Below are 21,447 nucleotides of genomic sequence, written 5' to 3'. Positions count from 1 at the left end.
AGTTAAACCTTTCCAGAGTTTTGGAGCTGCAATTGCAAGTGTTTCCTTAAACTTTTTAAAGGAAATTTATTAAGAACTTTATTTTCCAGAGTTGATGGTGGCTAAGAACTAAGATTTTGTAGTTTGTGCTATTGCATCTTGATCCACCTTTGTCACAAACTCAGGTTGTTGCCTGTTGTGTTCATGGCACTGCTGTGATTGGTAAGCAGTTCTTATGTTGTCACTTGTTCTGCACTACTCTAACTGCTTTTCATGGATGGCTCCCACTGCCATATTTAGAGGCTTTTTTTAAAGGCAAAAAGTGTATGTAAAAAATATCAGCCTTCAAACCCCTAAACCAAACCTTTGCTATCTTTTGTGTTTGCAGCTGCAATCAGCTCCATATACCCTTAGCATCCACCAGCTCTAGAGCTGTTCTCCCTTTTTCTTCAAATCACTGCACACCCATTTGATACTTCTACAAAGCTTTTAATTTCCATTTAAGAACGCAATAGAAAGTAGATTTGGAAAAACTAAAGGGAAGAAAAAAAAAATCCTTCTGATACTGTTTTTTTCCTTACATATTTTGTATTTAAAGGGCAAATATATTTACACAGCTGTATTTATTTGCTCCCCCAGTATATGAACTGTATAAAAGATGGATGATAATGTTTTGTGCTTATGCACTCATGTACAGATTTATTAACAAATGATATTTTGCTTTATGACCCCATTTCTGTCTTTTAATGCTGCATAACTTGCACTTCATAGTTGGCTCAAACTGAGAACAAAACTAAGCAACTCGCAAACACCTTGGTACTGTTTCTAAAGCAAAAGAGAATGATGAAGTGCAGAATCTAAGCATTCATTTTCTGGAGTATCTTGGATGATTTAAAAATGACATTTATTCAAAGATTTGATGAATATAGGCTTACTCTATGCCAGTTACTGATATATCAAATTGTATTTGTAGAGACAACAGTTTTAACAGATGATCTTTTCCCACTGTGAGTGGAATGGCTGTAGGTATTTCCCTTTACTTCACACTGCCACCTCCTTTGAGATGAACATCCTCCTCTCTGCTACATCTGTCTTGTTAGTCTCTTTACCCAAGTGTCTCTCTGGAGGCCCAGGTTTGCTCTTTGTATGCCATTGTTAGATGTGTGTGGACAACTTTGAGGGTATCTCCAGCAGGAGAAGTAAAACCTGACCAAGATAGACCTAAGGGCATGAAGTCTTTCTACTGCCTTTCAGGAAGATGAAAGTCTTCAAGTGCATAAAGTGTTTCAGTACCTGTTGTGAAATCGTTGAAGTCATAATAAGTATAAAATCCATGGTGATGTGGGAAGGATATCCAGAGTGGTGAGTGTCTAAAATTCACCCATACTGCAACTGTACAGATTCAAAGGTTGACTTGAAATCACTGAGGTGTAGATGATAGTGCCTTATGCTGGGTGAAATGACCTGGTGTTTAGACATTGAACAGCTCTAGTGATGGTGTTTCACATAGCTGTTTACAGAATTTGGGAGCCCCACCAAAAGCAAAAACCAACTTCAGCCTAATGCATCAGGCTAGTCTTGGTTCTGACACCAGGTAGATGCAGTTGTCATGGGGCAAGGTCTAGATTTAGTCCTCAGCTGCAGTCCTGCTGTGACATGACCACTGGTGGTTGGCTTGGCTGGACTTCAGCAGATACTGAAGTCCAGATACTGAACTTTAAGCCAATGCTCTGTGCACGCAGCTTTGTGTGTGTCCATGTTGGCATTGTCCTCTTCAAAATAGTGTGTGTGGGGCAAACACCACAGGTGCCTCAATACTGAGATAAGGGAACACAAGTACAGGGTGTGCACATGTCCAAAGTATGGTATTCAGGTCTCAGAGTACAGGGTTGCTGTCTTAGAAAAAGATGTGCACGAAGCCTACCGTGTACTGTACGGCTGCTGTACATCTTTTCCTAAATTAGTAATTTTTGGTGTTGTAAAACTGTCCCTGGTAGACCTGCTCTCAGCTGCTGATGTGAGTTCTAGTCATGTTTTTTCTGTTTTGCCCGAGGAATATTTAGCTATGAATACCTTTAGGAGGCCATTTGAATTGCTTTATAATAATAAACACAATGCTATGACAAGATGCTGAAATCAGTAAGCAATATTCCATATGTCCTACCATACTTTGAGATGTCACTTTTTAAATCAACCAATTGTGAGTGAAGTGACCAATATTCATCCTATGCTAATGCTGTGCAGAGCTCTTTGAGGTGTGTGTGCTGTGAACACATCCCACAACCTGTGTTTCTACGCCTGAAGCAGCTTCTCGAGTCAGCTTGCTCTTCCATGCTGAGTCCTGCTACCCTGCAAGTGGGAGGGGTATGAATGAATATGTATAGTATGTTGTGTGTAGATATGCATTTGTACACAGTGGAAGGATGCTATTTTAACTTCTAGAAGAAGTATATAGTCAGCTGCATGCATTGAAGCACAAGCAGCTGCCATCCACGTCTGTAGCAGTGGTAGTGAAAACCTGTGCAGGAGCGTGGAGAGAAATGGGGGCTGGACCACTTCTGTGAACAAATTTAAGTTATCCCAAGGATGGATTTCCTTAGACTTACCTCTGCCAACTGCCAAAACTAATTTGAATGTTTTCCTAAGATGTTTCTAGGAGAACAATATTCCATATTTCAGTATTACTTAGGAGAATGTACCAACATGGTTAATATGACAAGTATCTTCACTAGCTTCATGTTTTTCTTGTTAAAGCTTGCTTTCAGCATTTCTCCTGTGATGAAAAGCCAGCTGAAGGTGTTACCTGTACCATAACAAGAAACAGATGAGAGGAAGTGGGTAATGGTTATTTGTTGGCTTTTTAAAAAATTATACCAAGTACTTATGTAACATGTAGTCACAGATGTAGTCAAGAGTGCAGATAAATCAGGCTTCCTTTTCCCAGAATTTGGACAGAGATCTCTTGAGTTATTTCCTCATTACTTGTCTGAAGATATAAAAATACCACAAGCACTGAAGATTTTAACAGGGGTTTTAATGCAACCAAAACCGTTAGAAACATCTTGTACAGGCATTGTTCAGAGATTTGGGTTCTGTATCATTGTCATATCAGAATTTCTTTGTTAGCTAGATATTGGGAAGAAAATGGCTTAGAGAGGTAACTTTTCTACTTAAAAAACCAAAATGGATAGGGGTGAGGTGGAGGACAAGGGGAGTCAGTGATTTTTGATTCCCCCTGGAAATCCAATTGCTTGGTTGTTTCGTGTTAGATCCCTTCACATACGATGTCCTGTTTTCATAAAAGTACCGAGGGGAAATTTTGTCCTCTAGTTTTAGTCAAGACTCATGGAAGGAAAAAATCCATTAAAAAAAGCACCATAAGTTAGCATTGAGATGAGTTCAAGGGAAAGATTGAGAGTGGAGCAGTTGGTCCATCAGTCCAGAAGGCCTGGTCATTTTCTCATCTAGAAGTACGTTGCTGACATTTTTGTGAATGTCCATTCTTGTGAGAATTCTTCTGAAAGGGTCAAGAAAAAAAATACTAGGCAAACTGAAAGTGAAATCTGTCTTGTCTGTCTCTGAGCATTCAGAAATGAACACTAAATGAACCAAAATTTAACCTTAGAAGATGCCAGTTGACTGAAATTGGATATCTAAGACTGAGTATTGAAATGGCTGCCAGAAAAAGGAGGGTCCAAGGCGATTTCTCGGAGTTAAGTCTTCCTGTGATAATGCCTGGTATGTGCTTTAGGAGCTGTTCTGTGATGGCCACTGCTGATAGAGGTTAAGGAGTGCTCTGCATTGTCCTGGTGGGAGACAATGAAAGGAATAAACCTTGCATGAGTCCTTGTCACCATCTATTCATACTTTCAGAGCGTTAACCCTGAGGTGATTCCTTAATCATATTGGAAGGCACGAGAGCCTTCATTAACCACAAAGAGGGCACACCCTGTGCATGTTGTAGTGTGCAGAGGCAAAGTGTATCTGCCTTAATTGTGCTTTTTATTCCTGAACATCCCAGAACTGGGCTGGAGGGTGACGAGGGGAAAGTCTGGGTTGGGTTTTCCCTCCCCTCTTCAAGGAAAAACTTAATATGGTCATCAACGTGTATTGAACTATTTGCCTTTTTCCTGTGAAAGTTCACTATTGCGGATAAGGTTACATGCAGAAATTTTCCTGTGTGCTAGTTGGGAATAACAGCAGATAAGATGGAGCCTGCAGCTAAGATGAGCATGTTGGAGTGTCTGTTCACAAATCAAATATCTGCCTGGCATGGCCTGCCCTGGCAGCAGAGCTGTGTGTGCACTAAAATTAAAGAGGAGGCTGGAAAGGGAGACATTCCTTGTGTTCTGGGCCAGTTTCATTGGTTCAGCAGCATGTACCACTACTGTGCTGCTGGCATGGTAGCCAGCACAACTACAGTAGCACATTGTGCACTGGTGGGTAAGAGCTCAACAATAAGGGAATGGAAAAGACCACTTTCCATAGAGAGGTTTTTAGAAGGCTGAATATTACCAAAATAATTTTGCAAAGCTATATAATCTGAAAAGCAACTGAAGTGACTGCTCTTGATCTGCTGCCAGACCTCATGGGGTATTGCTTTCCACAGGCTGCTGCAGCACATTCGGCCATGTTGCCCCATCCCATAATTTTTTCCTGCCATAACTGAGCTTACTATTTGTGCTGATTTGAAAGTTAACCATGCTCTCAAGTAAGCAGAGGGAAAAGTGATTTTACTGTTGCTATGTGGCAGAATGGCCAAATGCTTGCATGTATTTTTGGGGTGGTACAGAGTGTTTAGACTTTAAATTCTAGCCAAGGGTGTTCAGGTTTCTAAGCTTGCCTCTGTGCCTGGCAGCAGCTCCTCTAGTGTTGTCAGCCCTGCTGCCAGGGATGTTGTGATGTCCTGGAGGGGACAATATGGCAGCTTGTTAGCCTGGAACTCTCAGATTCATTTCAAGTCGAAGACATCAAATGTTGGTAAAAGGTCCCCAATGCATGGAGCATTTTCTCTTCTTAAAGTAAAGAAATGCTGCCATGTCCTCAGCTTTTCTGCCTTGCAGTTTGGAGCAGTAAGTCAGCAGAAAGGCACCATTTGTAGTGCTTCCAGGAGCTGTGCTGGAGCAGGAGCCTGTTCTCCACATTTAGTGTCCATGTTTTATTTAGAGTTTCTGACACATTCTTGTTGCTTATCAGGAAGTTTGCTTCTAGTTTCACAGGCGAAGAGGGTGGTTTGGGCTTTTGCATTTATTTTCTTGGCATTTAAATATTTCTCATCTCCTCTAGGATACTGTGATGTCTTGTGGTCATCATTCATAATTTAAGAACCTGTCTTTATAGTAGAATATGTGTAACCAGGCCCACCTTTATTCAGTTGACTCATGTCTGAAGACCATCTTGGAGTACCTCAGTGCTGAGCACAGCTCTGCTGTGTTTATTAGAGGGTCTTGTCTTTCATGCTTCTGATTCTCCATCCTGCTCCCCTGCTTTCAAGTATCTGGGTGATGAAAATCGTGTTGTCAGTAGCGTTGTCTTGTGTTTTCTGGCTTCATGGCTTTGAGTATATGACTGCTTAAGCATGCTGAGCTATTTCTATTTCCCTGAAACCAAATATCAGGGGATGTGGTATATGTAAGGGTATGTGGTTATAAGGGAGTGTGTATTAGGTGACTTCTAAGGTTTCTGCCACTGTGTTTCTCCATCCTTCTCCTTTTTGTTCATCCTATGTTCCCTTGCACTGACAAGCTGCTCTTGTGTGGCCACTGACCTGGCATCCTGATCTTCCTATTTGCTCCCTTCTCTGTCCTGGTTATGATGCAGCTTTTCCCTAAATGCTGTTGTTGAGATTTTTTTTGGGATGATTTTCATTTTGCAAACACCTCTAGAACTTATTGCTTCCACAACAGCTGGAGGCTTCATCAATGTCCCTTCCTACAAGGCACAGATCAAGTTCCCTCAGAAATCTCTCCTGACCACTCCTACCTCACTGCTCAACTCCATGCCCAGGAGACCTGGCAATGGCTGGCCACTGGTCCTTGTGTCCATCCAGCTAGGCTACACTTCCTTCAGCTGCCTGTTCTTCATTTTGGTGTCGGGGCAGCCCTTGGCTACACCTGCAGGCTCTCTGGGCTACCCTGGTTTGGTGCTGCTTGTCGTGCAAAGCTGCTGCTGTCATGCTAGGGGTGAGTGCCTCTAATGCTTCAAAATAAAGCTTTCCCCTGTTCTAGCAGTCTACTGTTCTAGCTCTCTGCATCTACTTGCTATCCTTAGCTCTGAATAGAGTGTTCATTCTTATCCAGATGCCATGAGCAAGGATTTCAAGATCTGTGGCTCTCTAAATATTCAACAGGCGAATAACCAAGATTTCTTAGTTCCTCTTACACCGCCTCCTCTTTCTTTCCATGTCAAGAGCAAAGCACTGAAGTACTCTTTCCCTCAGTGCCTAAAAATCTAATTCCCCTTCTGTTGAGCTGAGTATTTAGCTATGAATCAGTGAAAAATCAGAATGAAGTGTGCATTCATACAGGCGTATACCGGGATTTACACTCCTACTTCCCTTATTTTAAACAGTGCTGGCTTTTTAAATGTCAAAAAATTTAAATTTTAAGTTTTTTTAAGGAGAAGGAGTTGTTTTGACAAGGGAACATAGTTTGTTGTACAGTCAATGTGAAAGTGGTAAATGGCATACAACTTCTCTATGCCCTTGCAGTATTCTTCACCTTTACTCTTAAATTTTACTGCTACAGATTGTTTTTATTAATGCTCAGGGAAACATTGTTGTAGAGAGTTATAGTACTTTGAGCAGAGGATGGCTTGTGCAGCTACTTATGGAGCAACAATGAAACAACTTGAGCCACTTATTCTAATATTTGCAGTGCCTGTTCAGAGCATAAGAAAGAGGTTGCATCAAAACTGAGTGCAGGCTTCTGGAAAACAGCAGGTTTGTGAAGATGGGTTTTTCTTGTGCAGGCTTCTGGAAAACAGCAGGTTTGTGAAGATGGGTTTTTCTTAAGACCAAGTGTATCAGTCTAGTCTGGTGTAACCAAACTGCTCAGATTCTCGCACAAGGATGACTTTTGCAAAGGACAGCTCTGCTGAATAAAAGAGCAGCAAACACCCCAAAACTGTATATCATCCACGTTATTTAATATTCCTTATGAATCTCAATGCTTGTAAGGAATGAGGGTAGGTTTTTTCAGATCTGTACAACTATAGAGTAATAATTACTGGAGAGTGAGTGCAACAGTGTAAACTTGCCTCCTTTGTGATTGCATTTCTTTTGTTTCCCCTTTAAAATTAGGGAAATCATTCTAATTTTATTAATAATGTGGTTGAACAATAAGCTTCAATGTTTGAGACCTTGCTGAGGACTGAGTACATTCTGCAAATGGAAAGCTCACTACTTTGTAGAAGGCCCTGAATGCAAGTAGATGAAAGTGAAGATCACTCTTACACTCTAGGTATAATTAGCTCATTTAATTGTGGCCCTTTTCCTTGAATTGTTCCAGTTATCTTGCTCTTCATTTGACTGCTCCTTCAAAACTAACTCTTAAAAGTAATTCACAGTCCATAAACTGTCAGCTAATATTCAGCATTCACACTGTGAATTGTTTTGTTTTGCTACATATAGGTCAAATGTTATTAACATAGAGTATCTCTTGAAATCTTAATTTCTAGTTTAGATAATGGCATTCAAAAATTTGTGGCTATTTGTAAACATCCTCTTAAACCATACTTGTCAGATTAGTGCATGAGTTGGCCTTAATACTGGGATTCTTTAAGGTAGACTGGAAAATCTCACAGATCTTGGTAAATTTGTGTTTAACAGAATTTCATTAAAATATTTCTTTTACGGGGATTTTAGTAACTTGGTTTTGGTGTTTAAAATATGTACACCTTAATTTTTATGACTGAGTGATTAGGTAGCCACTAGATTAAGTGTTTTAGAGAAATTTTCTGCACTCAAAAAACCTATGTTTCCCCTTTGTTCCAAGGTTCATGTTTTTGAAGTCCAAAGGGTTTGACATTATGTAGTTGTTGTTGTTTGCAAAGCTTTCATCTCTGTGTTAGCACTGTGGAAACCTTTACTGTGGATTTTATTTCAGTACAGTTTTGCAGCTCAAGTAACTCAAGCACTTGAAGGTGGTGTACTTGTTCTACCAGGATCAGTCCAGTTATAAAGTGTGTATGATTTTTGCTTTTGTTTGATCCCAGGCTTCAGTTCTTGAGTCTTGCCTACAACTGCTCTCCACTTTTTTCAGTGCCCAGTCCTCACAGTAGGGACTAGGTAAGGTTGCCCTCTTTCCTCCCCCTTCCCTGGAAACAGCCACACAAAAGAGGAGAGGTGGGTTAAAAAAAAAGGAAAAATGCTTCTCTAGCTGTGGGGATTGACTAATGTAATTTCAGGTATAGCTGTTACAACTGCTTGGGTTACAGGGCTGCACTGTGAGTTACAGGACAGCTACTGATGGTCTGCACTCAGGGGCAGGAGTTTTGTCATGCCAGCCTATCTAGGGAAGTGAGGTATATGATGTGTACCGATGGCTTCAGGGAAAGTTTTGGATGAGGATATCCAGCACCCATGTGCCTGTAAGCATCTGCAAATGCAAATAGCAGCTCCCTCCCTTCAGCAGTCTCCTGTCTGTCAGAGCCTCATTGCTTAGAGGCCAAACCTGAAATGTCTGGTCCACAGCAGTGCTCTCCTGAGTAGAGCTCCTGGCAAGCCAAAGGCACAGCATGCATTCTATGGATGACCATTTTAAAAAGGGAAAAAGGGAATCTTATTGCTCCAGAAAAATGTTTCGATCTTTTTATAGTTTTTCCTGGTTATAAAGAGATTTGAGATATTCATGAAGTGGTTGTTAAGGACTTATCTTTCTCCTGAAAGCATGTCATTTTGCATCTTGTGCACAATAGAGGGAATGTCTCAGACGTAATCTCCATCTGAGTTATAATATACTTCCTTTTTATCTGCATTAATCTGTGAACAAAATCCATTTTACAGGATTTTCCTCTGTGATTCCCTGTATCATTTTTGGATAGTTACAAGCAGATCTTAACAGAAATTCTTAATGTTAAAATATGGGACAACCTTCCCAGGAAATATTTCCCTGGTATCAAGCTCTGGCTTGGCTCTGTTTCTACAAAGCACAGTCATATCTGTACCAGAGGGAACACTTTTCATACATGTGGCCCCTTCTTGAAATTATGCCTGTGCCCTTGTGGAGAGATTTCTCAGAATTGTAATTGTTGATAGGTTCCACAAGATGATTTGAAAATTGATTTTTTTTTTTTTTTTTGGTCTGACAGATATTTGTTATAATTGCAGGATTCCAGCTTTACAGAAGGCATTTTTTTCGAATGCACAAACTATTATTGTGCTGAAACTAAAAATATCAGGCTAGCACCAGCCTTGTAGAGGAGTAATGAAGTGGCATCGAGACTTTTAAATAGCTACAGAAAATAGCTTTTTAAAGTGCTATTTTTGCACACGCAGACAAAAGAGAGTAAAGTGTATAAGAGAAATACAATTTTCCCTGATAAAGCTCGCAATTAAAAAGAACACATTTTCTGTAATGACATGGAGGTAGCAAAATTGAGAGGACTGAAAGGTTGAAGGGGAAAGGAAAAAACATAGATATTTCTGTTCTAGTTTTCATGGTCCAGAGCAGGACATGACACCTTCACTGTCAGGCTGAGCTACAACCTTCCTGATGGAGACCAGTGCTTGATGCCTCCACAGGAAAGTGTCAAAACTGCCAATAAGGCACCAACTGTATCTTGGTATAGCCCTGTGAGGAAAGCAGAAAAATCATCCTTTATCCCGGTGTCTCTTCCAAACATTCTTTTAAGATTTGCTGGTTCCCTTGCCTTTGTGTAGTCTATCATTTAATCAGAGTTGGGTAATGAGTGTTCAGTGGATAGTGATGCTTTTATAACTTTTTTTTTTCTTTCCCTTTGGCAAACTCCAAATGACATCGTAGAATAGCGAAGAGTGTTTCCACTTAAGTTGGCCTCCTCAGTTGGAGAGGAGGCAGATGAACACGAGCTAGTGTTGCTGCTGCATCCTACTACGTTTCACAACACCCATCTGCCAGCCCGGCATGTGATCCTTCCCTCATGCCGAGCCGCAGAAATGTCCTGGTAGCCCGTCTGCCTGAGGAGGAGGGGGCCCCAACAGTGCCCACAAGGAGCACTGGGAACAGGGATTAACTCCATAAAACAGCAGTTCCTGCCTTTAAGGACCAATCAGTGTGACAGTGCTTTTTAATTTTCTGGAAATAAGGATGGATACTGAATCAGGAGCATTAGCATTAGTGTTAACCTGGTTCATAAACTCCAGTGTTATCTGAAACTGCTCTTGAAGTTACACCTTCAGCGTGAAGAGAGGGGAGATTAATGAACTATTGTAGCAGATATTGTGAGGTGCTTAATTGTATTCAGATAATGTTTCATAAATACTTATTCTCTGTGTTTTCAAACTTGTTTTCATTTAATTTAGATGAAGGGTGAATAGAAGCTGCCAATTTGGCCATCTCTACTTGATTCGTTATTTCATAATACCTGTATCATATTCCCTCTCACTCCTTTCCAAACTGAATTATCCTGTTCCCTTTAATCTCTTTGTGAAGGAGGCCACCCATGCATCTAATAAGTGGGGTTTTTTGCTTTTCTCTTAAACATTTCTCAAGTACTTTTTTTAACCTTGCAAACCATTTAATGCCATTTGTCAGCCTTGATACTATACTTTTTCTTTCTCCATCTCATGCATCCTTACCATAATGTACACTAATCTTTCTTCCTTATCAGACATTAAAGAGACTATTTCCAGCTTAGGGTGTAATGTGGGAACATGAAAGCACATGAGAACTTTTTGTGTGCTATGCTCAGCACCTGAGCTAATTTTGTAGCCCAAAAATTTCTTTTGAAATTTCTTCTATTTTCAGAGCTTTATTAGAACATTATCTCAGTGATTTTTTCTATTGTATGAGTTATATTTTAGAAAAAAGGAGAGGGAGTTTTGATACTGATGTTATCTGTAATGATTTATCATGTTGCTTATACTTGTTGGATTCCTTTTTTTTTTTTTTTTTTTTTTTTTTAGAAACCAACCTTCTATTGGTAAATCATAGTAATTATACTTTAAGCAATTTCTGACTTAGCAGATTCAAGGGCAGATACTTTTATATGTTATTTCATATTAGTGTAGTTTTAAAGCATTTAGCCCTCTCTTTCCTTTACCTTTTTTATTATACACAGGGTTGTGTGGGTGTATATATATAAAAATGTAAATGGTCGAGCAGTATTTACTGGAAATAATTAAACACATGTGGCATGTGGAGATAGTTATGACAGTTGTACTCATAGCTGCATATGATGCTCTACCTGAGACCTGTTTTCAGTTGCTTTCTATCTTTTGCTTAATTCAAGACACTGAAATTGAAATAGTCTGCAACATCTCTTCCCTCCTTATTTCTTTTTTTAATTGACCATTTCAGAAGTCCCATGGTGACATCAAGGTAAATGGTGTGTGCTCTTAGCACTGTAGGAAGGGAAGTTGGCTGGGCCAGAGGGTGGCTCTGCTGCCACCAACAATTCCAGCCTGTGCAGTGGAGTCCGTAAGAGTTGTGACCCAGTTATTCACCACACGCTTTCTTAATTTGGTAGCAAGTTGAGGACTTTACAAATGCTTTTGGGGAAGACAAACCCTTCTGGTTAAGTGAATTGAATTTGTTGCCATGGCAAACTGAATCCTGCACGTTCTGGTCTCTGGTGCTGTGCTAACCTCCTTAAGCAGAAGTTGCTATTAGTTGTTAACAGTGCCTTCAGCTGGTCTTGTGATGAGCCTGAGGTCTTTCTTGCAGAAGTGCCGTGTTCCCCTTACTACCAGAAGTGGCTTTGAAGCTGCCCTTTGAACACACAGACGTGCTGAGCGCTATGGAAAATCAAGCCCTTGGTGTCCAAATTGGTCACTCAATTAGTAGTTCCTTTGACAATTTTGTCTTTGTTCTCTGTGGTTCAGCATTACATTCTTAAAACCCTGGTAATGCCACCTAAACAGAATTGTATTATAGGGTAAACTTATTATTAGTTTTGAACATTTGGATATAACTGTAAGTTCCCAGGAGAAGAATTCACTCCAGGGTTTGTATGGGATGTGGTAAATAAGCCAGAGTTATTGTTTTCAGGCGCTGCCTTTCTGGTGTGTGCAAACAATGACTTCAGCAGCTTCCAGGCTTATTTTTCTGATTCTTCCAGACTATGGTCATGGTTTCATGAGACAGTAAACTGGGTTTTGGAGGGCCTACAAGATGAAAAACACCATCACCGCGTGCTGCAGCGCATTGAGCCATTGTAGACTGGCTTTGCCTATTCAAATGCCTTCACGAGGTTTTCAAAAAATAACTGTATCCTAGCAGACTGAATTGGGTAGTCCATGTCCATGCTGCTTTGCCTTTACAAGGAACCAGCATGCTCTGACCTTTTTGGTGAAAATGGGCAAAGTTGCTATGTTTGGGCTGTGGAGGGGTGGCAGGGATGCAGAGAGGCTGCCCAGGCTGGCAGATGCCCTGGGTGACTTGGAGCTGAGTTCACCTGTCCACCATAATCTCCATTCAGGCAATGCAGTGCTATCCAACTATTGCATCTTTCAAAAATAACCCTCAGGAATTTATTAGGGGCTTCTTCAGTTTAATTTTCCTTGTAAAGCCATGCTAGCTAGGACCCTTATTGGGGACATTGTTTCTTTTTACCAACCAAAAACAATGCCAAACTGAAGGTGCTTTGAGGAGCCTTTTTTGCCATGGTCAGTTTTTGGCAGCTGGTGTGGCTGTGAGAGGAGCAGCACCTCTGCCAAGGTAATGTTGCACCTCCAAACCACAAAATGCCAGGTCTGCTCCTGCTGCACTGCAAATTCTAGTACACCAGTGCCTGGTGGGGGTCACATCAGACTAGTTAGCCTAAATGAATATAATTAATGGAAAATAGCATTATGGAGGGGTTTTTTGTTGGGTTTGTTTTTTTTTTTTCCTGCTGTTTGTTGCCTTTTTTTGTTGTTGTTGTTTGTTTGTTTTTTTATAGACTTAGGCATATCAACAAAGTACTTGAAATACAGAAGGCATTTGTGGTTCAACCAGGTTCAGTATCTGTGATATCAGCACTGCTCTTTACCCACCCACATCCTCCTTCCCTTACCTGCCTCTTTTGTTTTCCTTCACCTTGACCCTGGTTAAATCAAAATTGTTTGTTAAATCACATTGTACACTCAAAGTCTTTGCAGCCAAACATTTCCATGTGGTTTTTCAACTGAATTGCCCTAATACTTCTGTCTCTTTTAGCCTCTGCTATTTATGATTTCAGTTCTGTTGTCTAATTTTAATTCTTTGTCAACATGACACAGGAGTCATGGAAACAAGGGGGTAGTGGTGGTCTAATGGATTTGGTCTACATGAGTGGAGAAAATAACTTCAGGTTCTCCAGCACCACTGTGACTAAGTTCCTGTCGCTAAGTGCATGTGTGAGAGAGAAACAGTATGGATAACTGTGCTTACAGACCAGCTGTCTTGAGACTCATTTCCTTACAGTGTACGGCAGAAGTCCTACAGCACTGTAAGATGATGTGTATAAAATAGTCTGCTCTGAAAGTGCAGAAAACAACTGCTCTGATTTGTTCAAAAGTGCTACTTCTAAACCTGTGAAATCTGTACAAGAGCTGCGGTATTTTAACGTGTGCATCAAGCTCTCGGTTTCACTGAAGAGTAATGTTTCCTTCCTTTTATTTTTCCATGTAAAGCAGCCTCGATCTGTGGGGCTTGGTGTAGGGTAATGCTGTTTATAATGAAGTCAGAATTGGCTTTTAGAGCCTGATGAATGAAAGTCCACAGTATAAGACTGCAGCTTTTTGTGAGAGAGACATCTGTGCTATAACAAGAGCAGGAGACCCAATTTAGACAACTGCTAGAAGGAGAGCTCAAGAAAAGGAAAGACCTTTTTTTTTCTAGCTTAGATTAAATATTTGTACAAATAAACTTTTCAGCTGCTCATCAGAATTGCTGCTGCACCACCAACTTGGCTTTGAATTTTGTTCTGATTGCCCAACAAGGCTGTATACGAAGAGTGTTACGGAAGAGCAGTTCAAACAAAACATGTTTGTTTTGCAGCAGAACTATGGGCTTTGGGCTAGAGATAAAAATCTGGGGAGAGGGAAAAGATAGTGAGACACATATGAAGAAATGAAAGATGTGAATAGAAACTGACTGTTGCAGTAAATACATGTGAAGCAAGAAACATGTTCAGGAATTGAGTTTTGTGTTTTGGAAGTGAGTTACAATAGAGGATCTGGCTTTGAGTATGACTGCAATGACTTTTCCCCGCTGGATCAGCTCGTTCAGTTAAAAGCGTTCTCACTCATGAAGCCTGCTCCTCACACTCAGTCACACATACCCCAACTACTGCTGAAATTTTGTACTAGTGCATTTTTAGTTAAAAGGCTACCTCTGCAGTGTTGACCACACTTAAAATCCTGCTGCATGAGGCTAATGGTGATGAAAATTCAAGTTTCTCCTGAAGACAGTGCCATAGAGAATAAGTGTCTTTGACCAGAGGATTGTTTCTCATTTTGGTTATAGCAAGCTTCAGTCCTTTGAGGAAACTTCTCATAAATCTGTTCAGTAAAACAACTCTTTTAAAAACATGGGAACCCAAATCACTTGGATTAAAGTCCAGATGGGCACTGTCTCTGACTGAAATGGATCAGAAGAGGATTAAGGAGCAGCATAAGTGGAGAACTCCTGCTGGAGAGGGGTGTGATGCTGTATGTGCCATTCTGGGCTGCTCCTCAGCATTAACAGCAAAGCAGTCTTTGGGTTCCGAGGCTCCTGGGAGCAGATGCAAGGGATAGTGTGGTGAAAAGTTTCTGATGGCTGATCACACGCATGCTGAAAGTACTTTTTAGAGAAAATGTGTCTTTTAAAAGTTGTGTAGATTCAGATTTAAAGCATTTCTTTTATTAATGAAGATGGTGACTTTAATAAGTGGGTCGCAATATAAAGGTATGCTTAGTCCAGAATATAAATTTAATACAGAAAGACGTTACAAAATACTGATTTATTATTACCAAGCAAACTGTTGTGGTACCTTTGGTATTCTAGCACTGCTCTTTGCCTGTATGAATAAGGATGAAGATGAACTTCTGCTTTGATATGATGCAGCTTTGGGGGCAGAGTGGCCATGAGCTGGTGGTCTGCACAGTTCAAACAGAATAACAGCTAAGCACATTTGCTCATGTTGTGGCATAGTCTGCGGTGTAGAACAGCACAGGTGTTGGCATACTGTAGGGACAAAGGAATTGCTTTATCAGACTAATGAACTCTTTGGTATCTTATTTCAACTAAACATCTCAGAAAGGATCTCTAAGCCAGGAAAAGCTTTGCTTTTCTTGTCTTAAATCCCCGACCCCACCTGAGATTCTGTTCACTCACTGCTTTCAGTGGATCCCTTAAGCAGTCTGTGGAAGAAGGTTTTCCTCTAATCTCATGCTGTGGCTCTCTTGGCTTGTGTGAGGTACAGCTGCAGACCTGCAAGACCTCACAACTCTCCCACTCATCTGTGCCAGTGTTTTAATTTTCTTAAAAGGATCTTCCAGAGACTTTTAATTCATTTTAATCCCCTGGAGCATCTCTTCAGTAATATTTAGCAAATTTCAGAGCAAACATTCACTTAGATTCCAATTGTCAGATCCGAGAAGCAGCAGAAAAATGATTTTTTAGGGGATTGAAAAGGGAAACTCTCAGACTAGCCTAATCTCTACTTGTAGAATGAGAGGACAATTAACAACTTGTCTATGAAAACAAAACTCTTGCCAAGAAAACTTACTAGAGTCTCTACAAGAAAGACAGGGAAATTCTGCAGTTAGAAGCAGTAATACACTGCTCAAACTTGGTGAGCACTGAATTGCTTTTTAAATACATGCTTTGAAATGTCACCTTTGAAGCATCTATGTGCAGTTTAAACTTTAGTGGGTGGTAAGAGTGGAAACTGCACTGATAGAAGTTGTCTTCAGGTTTGGCATATAAACTACAGTTTATCTTAGAAATGTCTTTTACATTGTAGTAGAAGTATGTCGTAGATTGGTAGATTATAATTTAGGAATTTTAATCTCATGAAGATGTAGACAATTTTACATTTTTAGAGACTGGGGTTTTGTGCACTCTTGATTGCTGGTTATAGCAAAGGGAAGTGTACTGCAACAGGAAGTGGCACAGATGCTTTTTTATGCCTACTGCCTTCCTTTTATCTTTGCTTCCTTGTTTTCTTCCTCTCTCAAAAGGGTTTCCTTCCTTTCTTACTTACGTTTCCCCTTAAGAGATTAGCTGAAGAAATGTAATTTTTTAACAGAAGGGAGTGCAATCTTGCTTTTTCACTTCTTGGTGTAAAATGTGAGGTTTTCGATCATCAGTTAAATTTGAGACAAAACATTAGGATGCAATACACCACAATGCTGCACTTGTGTCTGTGCTAGTTACTGCCAGAGTCACCATTTTCTGCAACATTATTTCTCACTAGGAAGAAAATAAACGCTATACCATGTGAATTTTAGATGTGGTACAACTGTGGGTGTGTTAATGCTTTTACTGGAATACTCTGACACCCTGATTTTTTCCCCAGAAACTTGTGTATTTCCCCTTTCTTCATCCTCCATTTGCAAGAATAAAACCATGCGAAATACAACTACTTTATTTAGATTTCTTTTGCCCCTTGTCACATACATTTACCTGTTTCTTCCTAGCTTTTTACTGAAGGAAAAATTAATTGTAACTTTCAAATAATAGTGAAGATACTGTTGTGAGTGGTTCCTCTGGAATGGTGATCTTTGAGAAATCTGCCAAATAATTGTGAAACAGCTCTTCACGTGCTGATTATTCTTGTTACATTCTCAACACAGACAGTTCTCCACTAAGGAAGAGAGTAACAATTTTATGTACAACTGAAGTGTGTTGGGAGGAAAAACCCCAGTAACTCAACAGGGACAAAGTTAGATATATGTTCTTGGAATACATGGAGAAAGTTTTATTTTGGATTTGCTGTTCTCTGATTTTTTCTGTCTCTGCTTTAGTCCACTCTGAGAACAGGTGACTTTTTTTTGAAGGTTTATTTTTATTGAAGGTTTATTTTCAAAGTTTGGAATATACGGTGCAGTGTGTCTTCCTGAAGTTATACTTTCTATTTTCACATTAAATAACTTTTAAATGCAGATTTTCTGATAGGAGAGAAAACAAGCAATGTATGCTTGTTCTTCCTGGAATAATAATTTCTTCTTTATTGGAATGGTTGTCTTAAATGATCTATGTTTTCCTAAAATAATTAAAAAAAAATTCTGGTGGTCTTTAGAGGCTTTTTTGTTTTGTTAACCTGCTTTGAAATTTAAATCTGTAATTTCTTTTACCTCTTACAGGTGCTGGATAGTTTGTTAGCTCAGTATGGAACTGTGGAGAACTGTGAGCAAGGTACCGTTTCTACTCTCAATTTGCTTTTAAATCTGTAGTGGGAAGTGAGTGCACACTGAACTTACCCTCCTTCTGTTGCATTTTGCTTTCTAGTGAACACTGACACGGAGACTGCAGTTGTAAATGTAACATATGGCAATAAGGACCAGGCTAGACAGTAAGTATCTTATTTAGTTGTTTCTGTCATCTAACTTGCGTTTCATGTTGTTGTGACTTTATATGTGACTTTACTTCTGATCACGTCACCATTTTAACAATAAATTAAGCCTTGACTTTTAAGAAAGTCTGGTGTAATTCACCTTAATTATCAATTTTTAAAATCAGCTTTTCTTTCATTTTGATAAAAAGTGAACACTCTTGCAGTGTTCCTTGTTTTGTGTCTATTTCTTAACAAACCATCATAGTAAAAATAACAAGAAAAAAAATAAAGAGGGTAGCTGCTAACCAGAATACAGGGCTTTTTTACTAGGAAATTTAATGCTGCTTCCAAGCACAGAAAAGGTGTAATCTGTATACCTAAAATAATTTATTTGGTATTTTTAAAATTTAGATGACCTATTTTATGCTTGCCTACATCTTCTGTAATGGAAAACTTTTAATCTAGATGTTTAAAATTTGAAAATGTTTTACTTAATCATTGTGCATAGTTTTCCTTTTAAAATCTGTATTAAGTACCATGTTAAAGGTTTAATTTTGCTTCTCTACCACAAAAAGAGACTTGTGTGGTTCTTAGGTTTTAACCTGGTGACATAAACTTCCTCTCTTTCTAATCATAGCAGGTCGAACAGAACCAAACTCATGGAGTTAGCCTACAATGATCTTTCTATTTTAACTTTGAAATTTCTGCCACCTTGTGGCAAACTAAAACCAGCAGTTAAGATGCAGTGTGCTTATGGTATGCATTAATTCAAAATTACAAATGAAATAATATTTGTACATATAATTAAGTAATTATCATCTGTGCGTAACTTGAATGCGACACATGTATTTAATCTTTCAAAGCATTAGGTTACTTGTAAATGTATTATAAACAAATGTGATGGGAAACTTGTGTCAGTGGTATCTCCTGTGTATGCTGGAGATGAAGGAAATAATGTTTTCCTTGAATTCACTGTTTAACTTTTCCCAAAACTTGAATTGTTCTAACAAGTTCTTCAGGTTCTTCTGTTGCTTTTGCTTCTGTTGCATAGCAATTAAGAAAGGCTGTATTTCTATTCTGAAGAAACTTATGGTGCAATGTTACAGATTAATACTACATGTGCCAGTTTCTCCTTTGATGAAAGTATAAGTAGTACTAAAAATAGCATGGAAAGAAGCATAATATTTTTTTTTGAACTGTCATCTGTGATGTGGGTTTCTGGACTTGTGCACTCCCTTCTGAAGACAAAAACAACAGTTTCTTCCCCAATTTTAAGTGCTAAATTTTAAGGTGGATCCCAAGGAAATGCTGGGATAAGCAAGGACTGTGAAGAAGTGTCTAAGATAGTTTTTCCTTTTTCATAAGAAAATATGTGACACTGAGAACCTCTTGAGTTTGAAGCAGGCAGACAAATTGGCGTGCAGTATGGAGGTTGTAGGGGAGCTGAAGCAGTACAGGTTGAATGATGGCAATTTGGTTCCTTGGAACAGGTAAGGGAAAGTGGAGGACCACTGATTTGCATTTGTGAATGGTTTCACATGACACAGGTTTTCTAAGCAGATGAGTCCATATTCTGTACAAAAAATGTTAGCACAGATTGTCTGAGTTTGGCAAATGACCTTGCAACTGTTTAGAAACCCCTAGGAGAAGTGTCTAGATCAAGGTATTTTTAGGGGGGAAAAAAAAACTGTGAGGAATTGGAATGAAGGCTCACTACAGGACCTGCATGTGTGTGGGTTTTCCATAGTGACTGCAGTGCTGTTTCAGTGAAATGGTTTTCCCAGACCTGACCTAGCTTTGCTGCTTGGAACTGGTTGTGGGGGATGGCAGTGGAGAGGGAGCAGCATGCAAGCGCTGATAGCTGATAAAGGCAGTGCTGGTCATCCTGTGAAGGACATGCAGTAACAAGAACTGACTTTATCAAAAGCTGTTTAGGGTTGCAAAGAGTCAGCAGCTGGTAACAAGCTTTGTGGTTTGGAATTCAGCTCTTTAGGGTAAATGGTGCTCTTTGCCACGGCTTTTGGATCAAACGCCATGACGTGAAGATTTCTATGCTGCCACATTCAGTGGGTCCCTAGTTCTAACTGCACCTCTGCTGTACTTTTTGCAGTGCACACACTAACCTCACAGTAGTGTTGGCTGACAGAACATGCAAAGTTGGCTACTTCCCTGCCGGATATCTGTATGGCATTGCCATGACTGTTGGAGTGTGTACTGGCAGCGTGTGGTGAAGGTGCTGTAACACAATCTGGAGATAGTTTTGATAAGCAGTTCTAAGCAAGTGTGGTATGCATTGCTTGGAGGACAGTACTTTTGAAAAAAAACTTGTGGTTCCACCCAGCTGGGAAGCTGAGCTGCCTTCTGTCTTGCAAATCTAAGTAGTTGTGGCAGAGGTTTTTCCCTCTAGGCTGGTACTACAGTTGTGGCATGTTCAATTCAGGTCTGCATCCAAAATTAACTTGGAAAATGAAAGCACTGAAGATTGCTGCAGTCTTTTTGAGAAAGCAGTCTTAGAGCACACAGCACACAAAATCAGGGATGTGCAGAGTTCCTGACTTCTAGCTGGGACAGAGATCTGCGTCTTTGACCTGTCGTGGTGGTGCCCCTTTCCTAGCTGGAGAGGCACAGCCTGTCTTGTCAGAAAAAGCAGGATGCTGCTTCTGTGACCCCAGAGAAAGGGAGCCAGCGTAGCAAATCAGGTACTTTTTGGCAGCCCAGGAGAATTGTGGAGGGGTGTGCAGAGCAATGTGTGGGCCTTGGAAAGACACTCTTTGCTCTCTAGGACTGTGAGTAGCAAAGAGAAGGCTGGCACTACCACATCCCTCCTCTTCTCTCCTGCAAACACTTGGGAGGAGGAGAGGTTTGCTTCAGCTCTCAAACTGCCCCTGCTGCTCTCCTTCCCACTAACTGGAGAGGGCTTTACAAAGCATGTGTGCTGCTGTGGCATAGGCAAGGATTGAATGTTGTGGTGGGTTGTGGAATATTTGGAAGAGAGGACAGAGAGTGAGAGACAGAGCCTGGAGCCTGTGGTTCACCCAGCACAGCCCAACCAGCTGCATGCAGGTGCTGAGGCAGCTTGGGACATACTTGCCAAAAGACAACGCCCCTTCTCCCGATATCAATCCCTACTGCAACATGCTAGCTGTGTTCTTGTGACATGCTGCCACCTAAATTATGGCTGCTGTCTTTAAAAGTTGTACCTTCTCTTTCCCTCCCACAAAGATTCCAGTGTGCACGAGTCTAGTACATGCTACAAGATTTAGCTCTACCCAGGATTTTGAAAGTCCATTAATGATCACCTCTTAACCAGAATACTTGCAAAAAAATTTTTATTACCCTTTCAATGAAGGGTAATTTTTATTACCCTTTCACATATCTGTGTGTGTGTGCACAACATGTGTCCTTGAATGAATGAGGGTTCACATAACTAATACTTTTACATGCCATTGTGGGTCAGGGCTAACGTTGCCATAGGAATGATAATACTGAAAATTCAGTGGCATATTATAAGCTTAGGTTTCATTTTGGCTTTGTTTTCAGAAGTACCGATGAAACCTATATTTTTATGTAATGTAAAAAAAAAATTATTGTGCTAAAGAAATTTTGCCATGTATCTTCTCATGTGCAATTGTATCTGTTCAGGGATGAAAAAGAAAAGTGGTGTATGTAAAAGCCACATGTGGGAGTGAAATATGTTCTTCTATTGCTTAGTGTCATCATGCTATCAGTGGAAGAATGATTTTTCAGCACAAGACTCAGTGCTTTTCCTGTAATAATTTATGTAGGGTGTTTTAACCTCCACTAGCTTCAAAAGGGAGAAGCAGG

The 21,447-nt window shown here is 40.0% G+C and overlaps 1 protein-coding gene across 1 annotated transcript in view; it reads left to right on the top strand.

Moving 5' to 3' along the window:
* IGF2BP3 (insulin like growth factor 2 mRNA binding protein 3) overlaps positions 1-21,447 on the top strand; it is a 110,590-nt gene that overhangs the window by 52,011 nt on the left and 37,132 nt on the right. The window contains exons 5-6 of the mRNA XM_041411450.1: positions 17,432-17,483; positions 17,577-17,640. Of these exons, the coding sequence (XP_041267384.1) occupies positions 17,432-17,483; positions 17,577-17,640 (116 nt within the window). The remainder of the gene's footprint in view (positions 1-17,431; positions 17,484-17,576; positions 17,641-21,447) is intronic.

The sequence above is a fragment of the Onychostruthus taczanowskii genome, unplaced genomic scaffold (genome assembly GCF_017590055.1).
Source record: "Onychostruthus taczanowskii isolate IOZ18803 unplaced genomic scaffold, ASM1759005v1 scaffold36, whole genome shotgun sequence".
Taxonomy (NCBI): Eukaryota; Metazoa; Chordata; class Aves; order Passeriformes; family Passeridae; genus Onychostruthus; species Onychostruthus taczanowskii.
The sequence above is the reverse complement of the archived record's forward strand: the minus strand, read 5'-3'. Positions and strand labels throughout refer to the sequence as shown.